General features: G+C 35.0%; 1 protein-coding gene across 1 annotated transcript; it reads right to left on the bottom strand.

Annotated features, from left to right (window-relative positions):
* Window positions 1-417: 417 nt before the first annotated feature.
* Window positions 418-11,744, bottom strand: SLC7A9 (solute carrier family 7 member 9). Its single transcript, XM_049804680.1, has 12 exons — window positions 11,249-11,744; window positions 10,529-10,676; window positions 9,371-9,613; window positions 8,623-8,748; window positions 8,201-8,300; window positions 6,341-6,385; window positions 5,888-6,011; window positions 4,030-4,133; window positions 3,114-3,210; window positions 2,195-2,344; window positions 1,428-1,602; window positions 418-482 (listed from the first exon to the last, which is right to left on the bottom strand). Exons 1-12 carry the CDS (start codon window positions 11,351-11,353, stop codon window positions 418-420), a joined length of 1,482 nt encoding a protein of 493 aa, XP_049660637.1. The 5' UTR covers window positions 11,354-11,744.
* Window positions 11,745-16,928: the final 5,184 nt, after the last annotated feature.

A 16,928-nucleotide genomic window follows, 5' to 3' on the forward strand; every position in this document is an offset into this window, starting at 1 on the left:
TGGTTTTACGTTATTTCTGTGCTTTCCGTGTAGCCTGTTGAATGTGATGATGTAAATGACAGCTGCTTTGTTCTTTCAGCAACATGATCAAAAGCATTTTGACTGTGTTGCTGGTAAGTTTTGCCATCTTCATAACTGAAAAGTTCCTCTTGTTTATTTTGAGTAGTTCTAATGCAGAAAACAAGATACTGTAATGTATTGGCAAACAAAGAAAACAGCTCTGGTGGACACAGTCATCTGGCTCAGAAATCTCTTATTCTTAATTTATTTAATGTTTTTCAAGTATTAAAGTGGTGCAAAAAATAATACACCAGCATGAACATAACAATTTCAAAAGTATAAATGTGTGCCAAACTAAATTGAATCTCCTTCAACCAGTATAGCACTTAAAAACAACCTCGTACATATAAAAAATTTTTATTCGGTAACGTCTTCTGCTGGAACAACTTCCAAAAGCATCTGAAGGTGCATAGTGATGGGCTCTGAGAAGAAAAGTTGTTGTTAGAGGCTTTATGAGATAACAGTGTTTCTGTTCAGACTTACACTATTTTTCTAAGTGAGGAAATTGTCCTTGTGAGTAGTTGTCTGTCTTTTCTGTATTTGTATTTCAAAAAAGGTGAGAGGAATAAAAACAATCTTAAGACCCAAGCTACAACATTCCAGGGTTTCTAAACTTGCTCTTATTAGAGTACAGTGCTTCTAATTGCAGAATTATATAATATTTAAAAATCCGGGGGGCAGGCGAGACAGATGATGGATTTTTTTTAATGTCTGTAGAACTACTAATTCTGTCCTCTTCAGCTGGTTCTGCTTACCCTTTTAGAAATATCTGTGTATCCTGTTTTGCCTGAGATAATTGCAAAGAGTTTCTCTTGTGACTATGCAAAATAATTTTATAATGGTCACACTGGTTTCTTGCAGCTTTTACTTTACTCAGCAGCACTGTGATCATTTTTGGTCTTAACGCTGTTAATGTTTTTAGTAAGTATAGTGAAAGCGATAACCTGAGCTCAAAGCACACTATTTTGTGGCATAAGAATGTATGTCTGCTAATGTTTAGTTAATGGCTAAAGCAATATTTTGAAATACAGACAATCAAAAAACTAAGTTTACAGATAAAATAGTTCTGTTAATTTTAAAAGTCAGTTTCTTTGTGCTACTACAGTGATGTATTGCTCTTTTGTGAATTAAGTTTTGTTTTTCCTGAAGTCAGGCATCACTTTTTTCCACAGGAAGGACTAAAATCACAACCTTCAGAAAAGTTCATTATATGCCCCTTACTATATGCCTGGAAAATTGCCTCCCTCCACACCCTGCTCATGTGATTTAGATGGGATGGACCATATAATGAGCTTCATTAAGGTCATTAATCTAAAGCTTAGCAATGTTTTGTTGAATTTGGAGCTGGCTATCCAAGGTATACTTACTTGATATTTTTTGGGGCCAGTCGAATTTAAAATGAACAAAGAGTACGTAAACTATAAGTCCACTAAGTATAAATAAAACACAGTACAAATAGGCCAGTTCAGGTGCACTGATGATTGGTGCCAATACCAGTAAAATAGAGACTAATGTCACTATGACTGGGATGATGATGGGTATCTGCAAGATACAAAGCACAAAATTACTTGCTGTTCTTATAGAAATTGCACATATGAAAAAAGAATATTTTTATGGCCTTATGCATTTTTTTCCTTTTAATATTTCTGTCATTAGGTGGGACACTTGAAAGAGTAGCAAGAATATGGATAGGGAAAACTCTTTTGCTAAATCATTGACTAAGGTCTCTTTGTCTCTATTGCAAATTGCTGTTTAAAAATTTGCATTTTAATGAATCTGGGACCTGACTCCAGTGTAATGACCTCGGGCCTTATTTCAGGTACTCTTTCAGTGGTAGTCTGCTGACTGCAGTTTCCCATCACTGAAAATCTGGCTTATGCCTGTGGTCTGTGCAAGTAAAAATAAACATTGTGTAATTTTTTCCCAGTCCTTATGAGCTTTGTCCTAGTGCAAAACTGGAACAAAGAGAAGAATTACAAATAAATGGCTAGGTTTCAGGTAAGGGGTGGGGGGGGGGAACAAATAAGGAAGCATCTGCCTGAGAATGTTGTTTAAATATCCAAATATTTAGGATGATTTAGTGTTTCAGTATTTATGGGAATGGAGGAAAACCTATATTGAATGCTGAACTCACCCTGATAGGTCTCCTGAGTTCCTTTCTTGTAAACCTCATAACGATGAGAGCAAGTACAGTTAAACCATAAAATATCCAGACTGCAAAACTAAAATAATTTATGAGTGTGTCAATGTCACCAGGGATAATATAAATAATAGCAATGGCCCCCTAAAAATGAAAACAAAAATTTAGAGTCTGTTATAAGAAAGCTGAATTTTACTTGTGTCAGTGTGTTATGGTGTTCCAGAGTATGGTCTGTGAATGCTTTTGCTTAAACATTTGGGTAGATGTATTGCAACACCTTTAAAGATAGTGTCCACATCCTGCCAATATGTGTTTATTTTTGTGTGCAATCTTAATTCCATTTTAAGTCAAAAGACTTAAAATTTGTGTGCATTAATTTGTTGACTGTGTATCTTGGAGTAAGTGAAGATACTAAATATATTTTTAGGTTATTCAGGTTGCTGGGAGTCGACAGAGCAATTGAACTCTGAATTTATCTTGTTTTACCTTGAAGATAAATGGTTAAAATAAATCTAGAATATCTTGTTATTTTTATTTTTAAATGTATTCGTTGAATAGAATTTTTTTTAGTGAGATGTAAATGCATTCTTACAGGGAGCAAATAGGGTAGTGATAGCTTGCTTTCAGGCACATCCTGTGAAAGGATTTGCCTAATACTAATCATTCATGTAACTTTTTAATTTGTTTTCATGCTGTGGATTCTTAAACATTTTAATTTTAAAATCCAGTTCTGGAATGAAGCTGTTCAAAGTGTGACTTTGGGGGGTTTATATAGTCTTTTTTTTCCTAATACTTATTTAGCAATTTTCTTGTCTAGTCAAAGATATGTGTCAAGATTGCTGGTAAGAAATCATGAAAGCATGTATTTAGAATTTTTGTTGATAATTTTTCTGTACTTAGATTATATACTTACGTAAAATATGATAGCAGGTGCTGGTGTTAAACGCTTAACACTAATGTATGATAGCACCTTCAGCATGTGCCCTTCACGACCTGCAACATAAACAAGTCTGACAAAATAAAAACAAGGCAATCTAGTTAGTGTGGCACCTAGACTTTTAACTGGCATTTAAAAAAAAATAAATAAATTGATTTTCAGGCTTGTTTTATTTTGTGGCTACATCTGACTATAATTTTGTCAGTATTTCCTTTGATATGCAATGGGATTTAAGGAGTATTGTAGTACACTGAAGTAAGGGAAATAACCAGTGTTAAACTAGTGAACCTGAAACTAATTTCAGAATCGTTAGTTTGCATTTTTTCCAAAATAATGTTAAATTAAATGTTAGCTACTGTATCCCTTTTAATTAATTATTTCCTTTTTAATTTGTTTCACATCAAAAAAACTACACTGACAACCTTCTGTCAGAAAAGTTGGTCTTTACAGCCCTATCACATTCAGATGGATTTGAAATTTTAAAATATTTTGAAATAGTAAATGGAAGCATTGAACAACTGATAGGAATAGCTTCTCTTTACAATTCTTACCTTTATCATTAGTGGTGTAGTCATGTTCTTACTGGTAGATTTTTTTTAACTGTTTGATTCTTAGCTTTTAACTTGTTGAGGGGTCAAAAAAACCCCTGTTGTGCTATATCTGCTTTGAATTAAGAATAGGAGACCTTATCTTCTAATTTTTCCAACCTGCATAGCCACTGTTTCTTTTTGAAGATTAAACAATGTAGCTAGATTTGCAGGTACTTAATTACATTTTTTACATTTGGATCAGAAGAATCTATCTTTATGTGTGTAGATACATAAGTGTATATATAAATTTTTTCCATCCTTTTAAAAATTTTCATTTTAAGATATTTAGAATGGGAGCTTACCTTCCTGCAGTAAAACAGGTCCCATTGGCAGATCCAATTGTAGAAAAGGCCACAAAGAGAGGAACTATCCAAGAGGCTGGATAAAGGACTCTGTCTCCGAATGTCTGGGATGTGGGATCAAAGTTAATCATTTTTGTCATTTTAACTACCATATGGCATATTCAGTAGTGTTGGAGCCTCTTTAAAAGTACAGTAAATGGGTATCTAAGGTATGTTACCAATAAAAACATATGTCGTATATTTTGTGTAGTTATTAAAGAATGCTTTGCCAAACAAAGAGCTGGATTAATTCATGAACCAGTCCTTTATAATGCTGTTGTCATGGTGTTTGAGATGCAGCATCTTTAGGAAACACTGGGAGACAGATGTGAAAAATAGACAGAAATTAAATTCTGTTAAAGACACCTGGTTTGGGGATGTGTCTGCAAAACGAAAAGCATTGCTGCAGAGCACCATGTATACACAAGCTGGTTTCAGCCTACATAGGAGTAACACTAGTAGCAACAGCATGACAACCTAGGCCTTACGGGTGAACGCGTAAAGGAAAAACTAGCGAAGGTCTTTCACTACACTTCAGTGTTTACCTGTGCCATGGTATGTTAGTTGTTACTCAGGGTAGACTAGATCTAATGCAGGTATGTTGATCTACAGTAAATGAATTTGAATTAAAACTCTTTTGACAGGTGGGGTTTGGGTTTTTAGTTGGGGGTGGTTAACTTTTTTTTAGTAGGTCCAGCATAAAGAGTTCTGGTTTTGCACAAGTGTAATATCAGTGTTGTTTTTTTTGTCCAGTAGTAGGAACTTAATCAGTGCTAAGCAAGAAGTCTGCTTACAGATGTATAGACCTTTTTATACAGTGCACTTCTCCTTTTGCTCTTTGCTGTGCTGCCTTTGTACTGCTCGGTGGCAGTTGTGAGATTTTGATGTTAATTTAGTCTGAGTTTAGTGCTAGCTGATGTGTGTTGTTCAGATTGTAAATTTAGTAGTATATTGAAGAGGACTAGTTATTAAACAAGATTTAACTTGGTATATCCATCGCTGTACCTCTTGGTGCGAACAAGATGCTGAAATGCACCCAAGTTCTACATTTTAAAACATTTTATTTTTTAACATTTTCAAGTATTTCTACATTAGTGTACTTCACTGTGCTACACTGTATTTTGCATGCTTGTCACATACTGTTTGTTTTCCCCAAAAACTAACATTAGGAAAAATTGCTGCATGACCTCTCGGCAGTTGTTTTAGAGACAAATGTTGCATGGAAAATTTACCAAGTAGAACTGAAGGGACAGATGTGTTTAAGATTTTAGAAATACATGTAATCTTTGATTTTTATCTGTAATAGTATGTCTTGCAATAATGTAAAAAGGATATTTCTTAGCTTTGTTAAGAAAAAAAAGCCAGAGTAAGAAGGAAGTGAATTATGAACTACTTGCTGTTGTCTACAGAATGACAAACTTTGATCTACTGTCATTTTGCATGTGCTTATTTCTCAGAAATACAGGAAACACTGAAAAGGGCAAAGTAGCAGTTAGATGTTGGTTTTCCTTCCACCTTTTTGGTGTTTATGGAAAACTGTCAACCTCTGAGCTGCAGTGTTTACAAAATGTTACCTGAATACTGCATTACTTTTGCTTCCTTTTTTTTTTTTTTTCCTTGGGATATGACAGAACTACTGTTTAAGCATTACTGAAATAAATTTTAGATGAGGAAATAACAGTAGATAATGAGGAAAAAGGTGACAGTGACAGCTTAGAAATTGATTGTATCTTAAGAAAAATTCCAGGTTCCTTCTTGCTCATGACTTCAATACACACAGCCTTCTTCAGATGCTCTATTATAAAATAAAGTGGCTTACCACAGCAACTGCCTGGGACTGCAGGAGTTCTGTTGAAGTCATTACGGTGAAATACGAAATGTTTATCAGAACGTAACAAACTGTAACCAAGGGGATTCCAATAATTATAGATAGCGGTAGATTTCTAAAGAATGCAAAAGTAAGACTCCATCAACATTGCTATATCACTGGTAGAGTTGTCATAGTAAACTATGGACTCTTAATTTTCCTCATATGCTCTTCAGGTGTACTTGCATTTCTTTATTGTAGAGCCATGGAAATCAGAATTTTAAAAAAGGAAAAATGCAAATCTATGAAGCCTGTAATAGATGCTAATTAGTTTTGTCTGTTAGTGCTCAAACCTTGAATAACCATTGCTTTTAAAAATGAACGAAAATATATGCCTGCTTGTACAAAAACATTAAATGTTTGATTTTCGTCATTAGAAACACTGCTTTCCTACATAGTTTTTACCTGTAAGGATTTTTAAGTTCTTCTGTGATGTAATTGAGTTGATTCCTGGAAGGAAAAATATTTGTACAATGTTATTAGCAGTTAGATGTTGAAATACTGATACATTAATCAAGTCAGGTGTTATTTCTTGTGTTACTGGTTTTTAACTCCTCAGTTAAAAAAAAAAAAAGTACAACCCATCTTTTAAGTGGTAAAACTGCAAGACAAAGAACTATGTGAGCTTCTTATCCAAATACCAGCCTCTTAGTTTACCATCTTTTCCTCCATTATCTTTTCCTCCTCACAGTTCTAGAAGTATCTCTTGAAATTTAGAAATGAGATTGTCTTAGTCCTTAGATAAAATATCCCAGAATAACGAACCAAAAATTTGGCAGACTTTTATCTCAAATTTACAAGATTGCCTTCGAACTTCAAGCTTTGCAATATCTGAGTCTTAAAAGCAGAAGCGTACCCATTGCAAGGACTGAAGCAAGTCTGCTAATGTTTCACAATTGTTTTATAAGTCATATTGTCTAGAAAACTGGCATGAAAATCTTTTTAAGGGTTACATTTATCAAAATTACAGTTTCCAGATACTTATTTTTGCTAGAGCACGTAGACCAGATTAAAACAAGATTTTTACTCATCCACTTAAGAAAATGTGAGGAGGAGTGGGTATTTACAGTTCAACATGCTAATTTTCAAATGTCGGTGCCTGGTGGTTACATATTGAAATAATTCTTTAGACACCAGTTTCCCTGCCCCCTTAAAAAAATCTAGGTGAATGCCTGAATTAGCAGACTTATATGCCTGAGTTGAGACACTCAGGCTTGGAAATAGAACCTGAAAGAGTAATCCATTTAAAAATAAATTCAGTTTTAAGCATCTAAATGGAACTTGCTTTGTTGTAAGTTAAGATTTACATCAGTTCCTTCCAAAACCTGATCTATATGCAAACTTTTACAGTTTGAACATTTAAGAATAGCGTTAATGGATCAGACCTTGATACTAGATTGGTGCCAACAGAGCCCTAGACCAACTGACGTTCCCTTTAGTTTCAGGAAATGAAACATCTAAACTATTTTCTGGACTGTGGCCAATGAAGTTACATATTCCTGCCAGTAAATAAGCTGCTGCTTATGAAAATAATTCTAGAAAGCACTCTTCTGAGTATTAAATATAAATGTTGTATGTAGAACACAAAAACCTAAGTCCATCCTTATCTGATTATTTTCAAATTTGAAGTGTTTTCTTAAATCTATCGTGGTAAATAATAATGGATAAATAGATCCGGGTATTTAAAATTGAAAGCATCTCAGGGAAGAAGACTTCAATGTTTTTACATTAATTCCAAATGAAACTGAATAAGAAAAAAATTGAAAGTTGAACCTTATGAATTCTGACAATTTTTTTTTTATGTTCTGCTGTACTAATCAAACACCACTATATATTTCACCAGAAATGGAATTTGATGGGGTACCTGTAGGGGCTCTGGGAAGGCTGTTTTTCCGTAACATAAAGGTATTAAAACTGTGTTATGTTCTTCTCATTACCACAGTAGCTAAGCACCTTCAGCAGCAAAGCAGTGGCTCTTTCAGGATCTAGTACAGTTTCTTTCCCTACTAAACAGCAACTTGAAGATTTGGGAGTTTTAGGGATTTGGGGTCTTCGTTTGTTTTGGGGGTGGGTTTTTTGTTTCATTCTGTTTTGGGTTTGGGGGTTAACCAAACTGGTGTTCTTTTTCTGGAATTTATGAAGAGATTCTTAATAACAGTTTGGGTGTTAGCTTTTTCAGATCACATCTTTGAGTTCTACAGGGAGAGAATAAACCAGTTAACGGCTGTTAAACTGTAACCATTAATGCTAGTAAAGATACCTTACCATCCATCATATGCCCAGAGTCCATTATAAAATGCCAAACCGATAGAACTAACAGAAATTTTACTGTCCTTGAAAGAATCTTCAAAGTTTTCAGTTTTTCCTGCAAATAAGACATAGATTACTGATTAGTGTTGAAATTAATTCCTTTAATCCCTGCCAAAAGAAGAAACATTTCAACATCTCTTTCATGATTTGAAACATCTCACTGTTAAAATCAATTAATACCAATTTTTATTAATTGATCTGCAGTGTTGCATTTCCCACCCACCCTCTTCTCTAAAAGAAAATACCGTAGTTCCCAAAAGATCTGGAACTAAAACACTGAATCAAGAGAGCCTTATTGTTGTGCCACTTCTGTCAATGGGAAACTTTTTAATGGTCATAGCAGAAGCTAAAATAACTTTGCAAGTATATTTAATTACCTTGTGCAAGGAGAACAATTCCACTTACAATAATGATTGTGACAATGATCATTTTAGCAGCTGTGAGAAAATTCTGGAGATAGCTTCCCAGCTTCACACTCAGTGAATTCACTATTGTAATTATCACTAGAAGAAATAAATTTATGAATTTCTGTGTTAAATTTGTCAGAATTTAAAGAAAAGTTGCCTCTTAGAACCTTCTCCCCCCCACACCCTTATTTACTGTACTGCTTTTTCCTTCCACTGTTTGTCTATATTATTAATACAGTTTTTTAACATACTATGGTTGGATAACTTCTAAAATAGTGAGGAAAAACAGTTTTCTGAATTAGATTTTGGCAGTACCTTTAACCAAAAAAAAGTATTGAAGTTGCAGAGCATTCTGATAAATACAAAACCAGTATCTCCACATGTAATGTTTTTTTTTTTTCCTTTTCTGCTAGAGATAAGCATTCATTGCACAACTGTGTCTATCTTTAAATAAAGAGTGAAAGAAACTTAGGCTAGGAACAAACCATTTTTAAACCTATCCTTTTTGTGTTGTTGAAGTAGTTATTGTGGGAAGGACTTGCTATACTGTGTTCCAAAGTTTCCTGTTGTTTTCAGTGTAGCGTCTCTTCCTGGTGTCTTCATGAAGATTAACTTACTGAAGTCTCACTATGCGGAAATGCATTCATTGCTGGGGGCCAAATGGAAATTGCTATGCAATTATGGATCTTGTTTCTTTCTTAAAAAGTATGAATCTTACCAATGGCAGCTGCTGCAAGACACTTGATGACAACTTGGGGTGGATCACAGCCTGGATAAAAAGGAGCTGATGCATATTCCGCAAAGCTGAGACAAATGATTGCGAATGAACTGGGTTTTGTGACGAGTAAGCTTGTCCAAGAAAACAAAAATGCTGGAATTGGGCCAAATGCCTCCATAAGGTAAGGATATTCTCCCCCGGATTTTGTGATCATTGTACCAAGCTCAGCAAAACAAAGTGCACCTGAATAACGAGGAAATCATTTATTACTGGTTTAGTTCATACACTTGTTAAGCTATGACTGGCTAGAACAGATTATCACTTTTTCATAGGTAGAGAAGTTATGGAAATGGATACATACAATGCATTAATCTTCGTGTTTCTGTACATTTTACTATATATGCAAAATAAAATCATAATTGTGAGCAACTAGAAAAAAATGTACTGAAACTTTTAATTTACAGCCCGGTATTTACTACTATTAGTGTTTAAGACTTCAGCAAAGAAAGTACAGGCATTCTCATTTCATGTTGGATTTCTGTTTGAGAAAACCAACACTATAAGAAGCACCTAAGTGCTAACTGCACTGGCTGACCTACCTTTTGGAAACTCAAAAAAAATAGACTTGCTGCACAGTTTTTAAGTAAAATGTCTCCTAAGCTCAGCTTTAAAATGCAATGATACTTCTAGACTTATTGCTGTACCTGTCATCTTGCATAAATATGCCATGTACCTGACACAATGGCCAAAGAATTCCTTTTGTTTTCCTGAAGTATTTTGAGGTGCTTAGTGCTAAATTTTCAGATGATAGAATTAGATTTACACAGTTACACAAGTAGAAAAACAGCTCACTGCTGGTAAATTTCATATTTTGCCTGTGATTTAAGTAGAAAAGTATTCTCTTTATTACAGTTAGTGAATGAAGTAAGCAAAACTAAAACTTGCTTTCAAAATGAACTGAAAATGGGCTTTACAATTTTAAAAACTTCATTTTTCTTTTAGAAAGAGTACGTATTTTAAATTTTTGCCCAAGTACTGCTACACTCAGGATATGATTGATTTTGATCTAAGTGCTATTAGCCAATTTGTGGAATGAGAGTAGTATGCAGAAACAGAAAGATTTAAGCAAAGATTCAAATTATCTGTTGACTCCTTTACCTAATGTTGCAAGAATTCCACAGGCTGCCCAGATGGTTAAGCAAGGACCCACAGCTCCAACATTGGCAAGTACTGATTTTGGAGAAACAAAGATACCTGAGCCAATAATTGTACCAACAATCATACAGATTCCACTGATGAGGCCCACCTTGAAATAAAATGAGATGTTTTGGTGAAGTAATTTGTAATAATAATTTTCAGCATAATACAATTACAGTAATTGTCATCACTAACTCTTTGTTTTTTTCAGCTTTCAACATACAGCTTCTCCAAATAAATATATTAAACTATGTGAAGTTTCTCTCTTCTTTCCAAGATGCACATCATGTGGCATGCTTCTGCTGTTTCCAAAAGTACGGTTACTTGGACTTTGCCTTCCTGTGTATTTGCTTTATTAAACCGTCCTTTGGATTACGCGGGTCTCAAATCTAACCTTGTATAGGAGAACATTCCCTTTCCACTCTTTGATTAAACACTGAAATTCTTTTATGAGCACTTGAAGAATCTGAATCTTCTAAGGTTCAGAAATTTGCTTTCTTAGATGCAGTCTTATTTTTCTTTTCTTTCAGCAGTTGTCAAGATATTAGTGCATCACTGCTAAATTGGGATACAGTTGCATTTTTTGTATGATGATGCATGTGCACAGATACCCGCCTACTGCCTCCCTCTGCCAGCCCTTCACATGCACACGGACTGAAGGGGAAAAAGAAAAAGTTTTGCCTGCTTTTGTAGGTTCGTCGTTTGGGGTTCATGACTCTGAATGGATTCTCCATCCTCTTTTCCGTTGTTCTCTCCTTTTCTTTTTCTCAAGCTTTCTTTTCCCATTTGGCTTACTTGCTGAAATCTCAAAAGAAATAAAAACAAAATATCAGTCCAGCATATTAATGTTTATTTGAGTTTTGCTGATAGATATGGGTCCAAAATAGTGTGGGTAAGTATTGCCAGAAAACATACACATAACACACACACTCTCATTCGCAGGCAAAGGACTTCCATTTTGCTACCTACTCGGAGATTGAAGCAAAGAGGCGTTAGGACTACTTCACCTCATCCGTCTGACTTGCTGTGGATTTTCCTCATACCCACCTGGCAGTGAACGTCTTTATCTTCTGTCTCAGGTTACATTCAGTTGAGAGGATGTCCTTACTGGAACAATCTAGGTTTTATAGCTAGTCCCTCCTTTGAATTCCTCCAGAGGCCCAGACAGATTTAATCTTTCTCCCAAAAGCTGCTCTGTTTTCTTATCTAGGAGACCTTCTTTCTGATCTTCGTTAAATTAGGCCTGGTCCCAGTTCCTTGGAGATGTAAGTATCTGCTAAACCAAGTGTTGTCTGCTGTAATTGTCTAATTAGCAGCTCTTTGCCTCAAAAAGAATCGCCCGTCTTCTCCATGTTGACTCGCTGTGAATGTCTTCTACTGAACATTTTGTTCTGTTTAGAATTAGAATGTAAATAGTTTGTTTTCAAATTGAAAGTTAGACTTGGGGGTGCGGGGATTTTGCTTTTTTCCCATAGTATTGGAATAACGTACAGCCTGAGATGGTGAAAGGAACTGATCAGGTTAGGACCTGATTCTCAAAAGTGTCTTCTCTCCTCAGACCCTACAGCTATAATTACTAGAATCTGAATGTTGAAGATAATTTTGCAGTTATGCAGACAGTAATTCAGGAATGCATCATGTTCAGGCAACTTAGCTAGTATCCAGTAATTCTTGGCTACAAAAGGGTAGCATTTTAAACTGACAGACCACCTATCTCAGTACTGCTGGTCTTCAGAAACTTTCGGACTATAAAGACGGCGAGTTTTTGGTTTTTTTTTAATTAAAGATTTGTAGAAGAGACTGTCATGAATCCAACTTTTAAGATTAAACCTACAACAGAAAATTGCCCCTGTAAGGAATGCAGGGCTTGGGTCACTGAATTTTATTACAGCTTTGTGCCCAACTTCTTTCTTTAAAGTTATGTATTTAGAATGTTCTAATCATTGTCTTTTAGCAAATCATAACTTCACTTACCTTATTTATTTATATTTGTTTGGCGTTAATTGGGTCCAGGAATCCTTGTATAGTGGATTTCTTTATTTCTCCCGTTAGATTTACCAGCTAGTTAGACAGCAAGACGTGTCCATATCTGAAACCAAAATACGCAGAAGCAGCAGCAGCTTAAGTACATAGGTTATAAAAGGTAATCATTAAACCCATTCTCAGCCAAGAAGCTTTGAGATAGGAACCACAGGTAAACCAATAGTCCAATTAGTTTATCTTTAAAAAAAAAAAAAAGTCTTTGTTCCATTTGTGAGAATGTTTGTCCAGTACCTAAGTAGTATATTACATAGTGAGAGTGAACCATAATTTGAAGGGTCTATATTGATGATTTTGTATCAAGTAATTTTTAATTTTAAAATACTTTGGAAAGATAAGCTTGAAGTAACTGTCGTATTATTGGCGCATTAAAAACATGCGGACAGATGTTAGCTGCATCCTATAAAAATAGTTGATGTTTTTATCTTGAGAAGGTAAAGAAGTATGAGCAGAAATGTTTCCTTTGTTTTTCATTAACCTGAAGGCAGCTGAGTGGGCAGCTTGTGTTCCCTTTACTTGCAGTTCCAAGTTTTTATTTTTGTATATGTTCAAAAATCTTCTAAATCATTAAAGTAATTCAGTGAAAAATGCCATTCTCTATACAGTGGTATATCCAGGAAGAAAAGATATTGTTATCCTGAATGCTGAAATAAGGTAATTTCTTTCATTCCTGCTAGTCATCCTTAAAATACTTGCAAAAAAACCAAAACACTCTTAATCACGTTTCACTTCATTGTTTTTGGCAGTGCAGTTGTACAGCTCCTTTCTTGTACAACAGCCAAACCAGTAAGTCCTGATCAACCTGATGTAACTTCAGCTGATTTTTTTCAATAAACATCTACTGTTAAAAGCTAAAAGATGCACTGGTATTAGTCACTGATGTTAAGATTTGTTATCTTGTTAAGATAACGCCTCATGAACAATAGTAGTACAGGATTAGAAATAAGACCACATTGTTGGATGTAAGTATCAACAAAACTGTATCCTGGCACGATTTGACAGTTCTCTCTCTCTCTCCCTCTCCCTCTCTCTCTCTCTCTCTCTCTCTCCTTTCTGCTTAAGCATGCAGGCTTGATCAACAGGAATTCCCATCTTTTGTAATGCTGATGTAAATCTGTGACTTAAAAATGGACTCTAAGAAAATGTGAAGCAGACTTATATTGGTTTATATTTGCCATGTTGTGTGCTGGTTGAGCCAGACTCTGTGGTTTGGATGTCTTTCTCCGAGAGTGAGATTGTAAATGTCGGAATGTCAGTACTGAAAACAAAACCAAAGCTGTGGGGTTTTTTAATCACTGTCTTTTTCGTCTGTTTTTCTTGTTTCATTTTCACAGAAATAGGGTTAAGCCTCAAGAGAAGCTCTTTTGTCTTATCTGAACAATGGTCAGACAAAAGTTCTTTTTTTTCCTGCAGATAAAGAGAAGAAAGAGTGTTAAAATTATAGTCTTACTTCAAGCGTATGAAAAGACAGATACCAACAACTTACTCCTTTTGCTGCATCTTTTACAAGGTCTTTAAAATATTTTTCATGGGAATTGTGATGTAGGATTAAATAAACTTATGGTTTTATATCCATCAATTGCAGGTGCCTCATTTGGGATCAGATATCACGTAATGTACTTCTATGTTCTCTATAGCTGATAGTTTTGAAATTAAGATTTATAATCTTCTCAACGTTCATCTGTTTTTCATAAAATGCCACAGAGATTATTGAAATAGCTAATGTGAAAAGAAAAAAGAATGGGGGAAATCATACTATGGGGCTAATTTTGTCCCTCAAAGTAGAGTAGACACATTTCACATCATCTCAACCCTGGAATTTCCAGGCCAACAAAATAAATGGGGGGGGGAAAAAACCAACCCTTACGTAATTTTGATGAAAAGATAATGGAGTTCGTCATCTTTAATTCTATATTAAATAAAGTTTTGCTTAGTTTTCTTTTTACTTATTTATTGTAGGTAATCTTTGAAATTTTTCTGCAGAGGTATGTTCTGCACATCTTGATGTTTCCAGATGTGTTTTCTTTTGGCATCAGATCTATACTCTACTTTGTTTCTTCAGATACAAAAAAGGCAACATTGAAAATATGTTGCTTGAGGTTTTTCCCTAAGCAGAAAGTTTCTTTAGTCAACCTGGACCGTGTATTTGGAGAGTTTCTGTCTGTTCAATAGGTGTCTTAAATCTCTGCCAGTGACTTGACCTTAACTAGTCTGTGTTTCCTTATAAAAATAGAAAGATATCTTCATTTATGGTCTAGTTTTGTTTTAGTTGTTAATCTTCTTGGGATGCTATAAGCTTGTTAAAGGATTTGCAGTTTTACTGGCAATCCTTCTTTTCCTCAGGCACTTAAGAAAAAAATAAACATGGAGTTAAAGAATTCTACTGTTATTTTCTTCATGGACAAGAGAAATGGCACTTTACAGCTGTGGGAAAAGACTCCTTCCCTCTCAAATATATACAGAGATGAAGAGATCAAGGAGTTCAAATTCCAAGGGGCTGCAGAAGCAAACGCTCTGTGGGCTGGTCCTGACTAAACAGTGTAGTTTGAACCTTTTCAAATGCTATTTGCCAATTAAATTGTAAAAAGTAATTTTCAACTTTAATTAGGGAAATAGCAAGGGCACAGTGTATAAATGCACTTTTTATTATCATTAGTCACTAATAATAAAGGTTAATGTTTGTTAGGGTTGGTATTTATTGCTTGCAGTAATGCACATGTTCTGCTTTGACCAATACTTAAGCAAATGGTAAGGATCATTCTAACTTGCAGATTTTAATTGTAGCTTAGCAGTATCTCAGAATGGATACTTTCCATTCTAACCTTGCTACTTAACAGGTTACCTAATTTTAATTAGAGGACAGGTCTGTTTACTTGCACTTGCTTTTCTTTGAATCCTACCATTAATAGATGTGATGTAAGAAGTGATGATCTCACTATTGTCATCCTCAAATGCATTTTAATTTTTTTTCTGAGTAATTGCAGACATGCTGCAAGTGGAGTATAAGAAAAGAGTCGTCTTTAATAGCTGTGTTGATGCTAGGTTATGCTACTGGATCTCAAGATTTTTGCATCTTGGGGGAGTCAGTAGGAAAGATTAGATGACTATGTAGTTCTTAATGCCCATTGTATATACGGTTTCCAAATATCTGCATTTTTTCCCTACTTTGTTACAGTGTAGTTGGTTTTTCCCATGTGACAAACAAGGCTGTTGAAGAGATTTTTAGGTTTGCTAAAGGTTTTGCACTAGACCTGCCTGAATAGTACACATTTTTTTAGTAAGACAAAGATATTTTTTTTTATTATGCTTTTTTTTAAAGCACAGCTGTTCAGAGGCTTCATAAACTCGTAAATGCTGGGTATGTTGTTGTACCCAAAAGATCACAAAAAAACCCCATGGAGTTTCTTCTTAAGGATATTCTAAAGGAATTAGGATGGCCTCTGAAGAAAACTAGCTTGACTATATCAAATTAGGGTTTTTTCAGAGCATTCAAGAGCCAAAGTTTTTAAGTGTTTCAGAGCCTGATCAGAATTGCTGATTTCTCTCATACATAGCCAGCTTTTCTTCTTTTTCCCTCTGAGGAGCAAGCGCCTCACTTTGATCTCTTTTTTGAGTCCAAAATTCAGGTCGCATTCTATTGCTGTTTTGTCAAGGAGGGATTACCAGATAACATTGGCTTTGGAAGATGGCATCTTTAGCGTGCCCTTTTCTAGCTGAGGAAGAAGGCAGTGAATACTGAAGTGCTCCGCAGAGGCTACGAAGCTCTGTGCTGCCTACTTTTGAAGTCTCGGTTTTAAATTTTGAATTTACCAAAACTAAACATTTGATATGTAAAACAACTTTCAAGTACTACAATATGCTATCTTTAGATATTTGATATTTGAATGTGTGTTTATATAGATATGTCGAAATTAATTTAGTACAGGGAAAAAAATTCAAAGCAAAAAAAATCTGGAGATCTCTTTCACTGAGAAACCACGTTTTTAAAGGTAAAGAAACCTTTAACGTGCATCTGCTCTTCCAGATTCAATCTGATTGACCGTGTAGAATTTTTACCTTATTTATTTACATTAGATTTGCAGAGTAGGATGTGAGTGCTCAGAGCTCTCCTAAATGGAAGAGCTGTGCCTAGCCAGCCAAGGATTTGTAGTCCCAGAGGAAAAGCTCTTAGAATTCCTGATGCGATGTGCCAGTATAGCGCCATAAATTTTTCATGGCGAAAAATTATCTTCGGATGCTCTTTTCCGAGCTGTTGGAGAGCAGTGTTCTGGCTAGAAACATAACAGCACCTTTCTGGCTTAAAAGTAGAGGAAGGGAAAAA

Source organism: Accipiter gentilis, chromosome 7 (assembly GCF_929443795.1).
Source record: "Accipiter gentilis chromosome 7, bAccGen1.1, whole genome shotgun sequence".
Classification (NCBI taxonomy): domain Eukaryota; kingdom Metazoa; phylum Chordata; class Aves; order Accipitriformes; family Accipitridae; genus Astur; species Astur gentilis.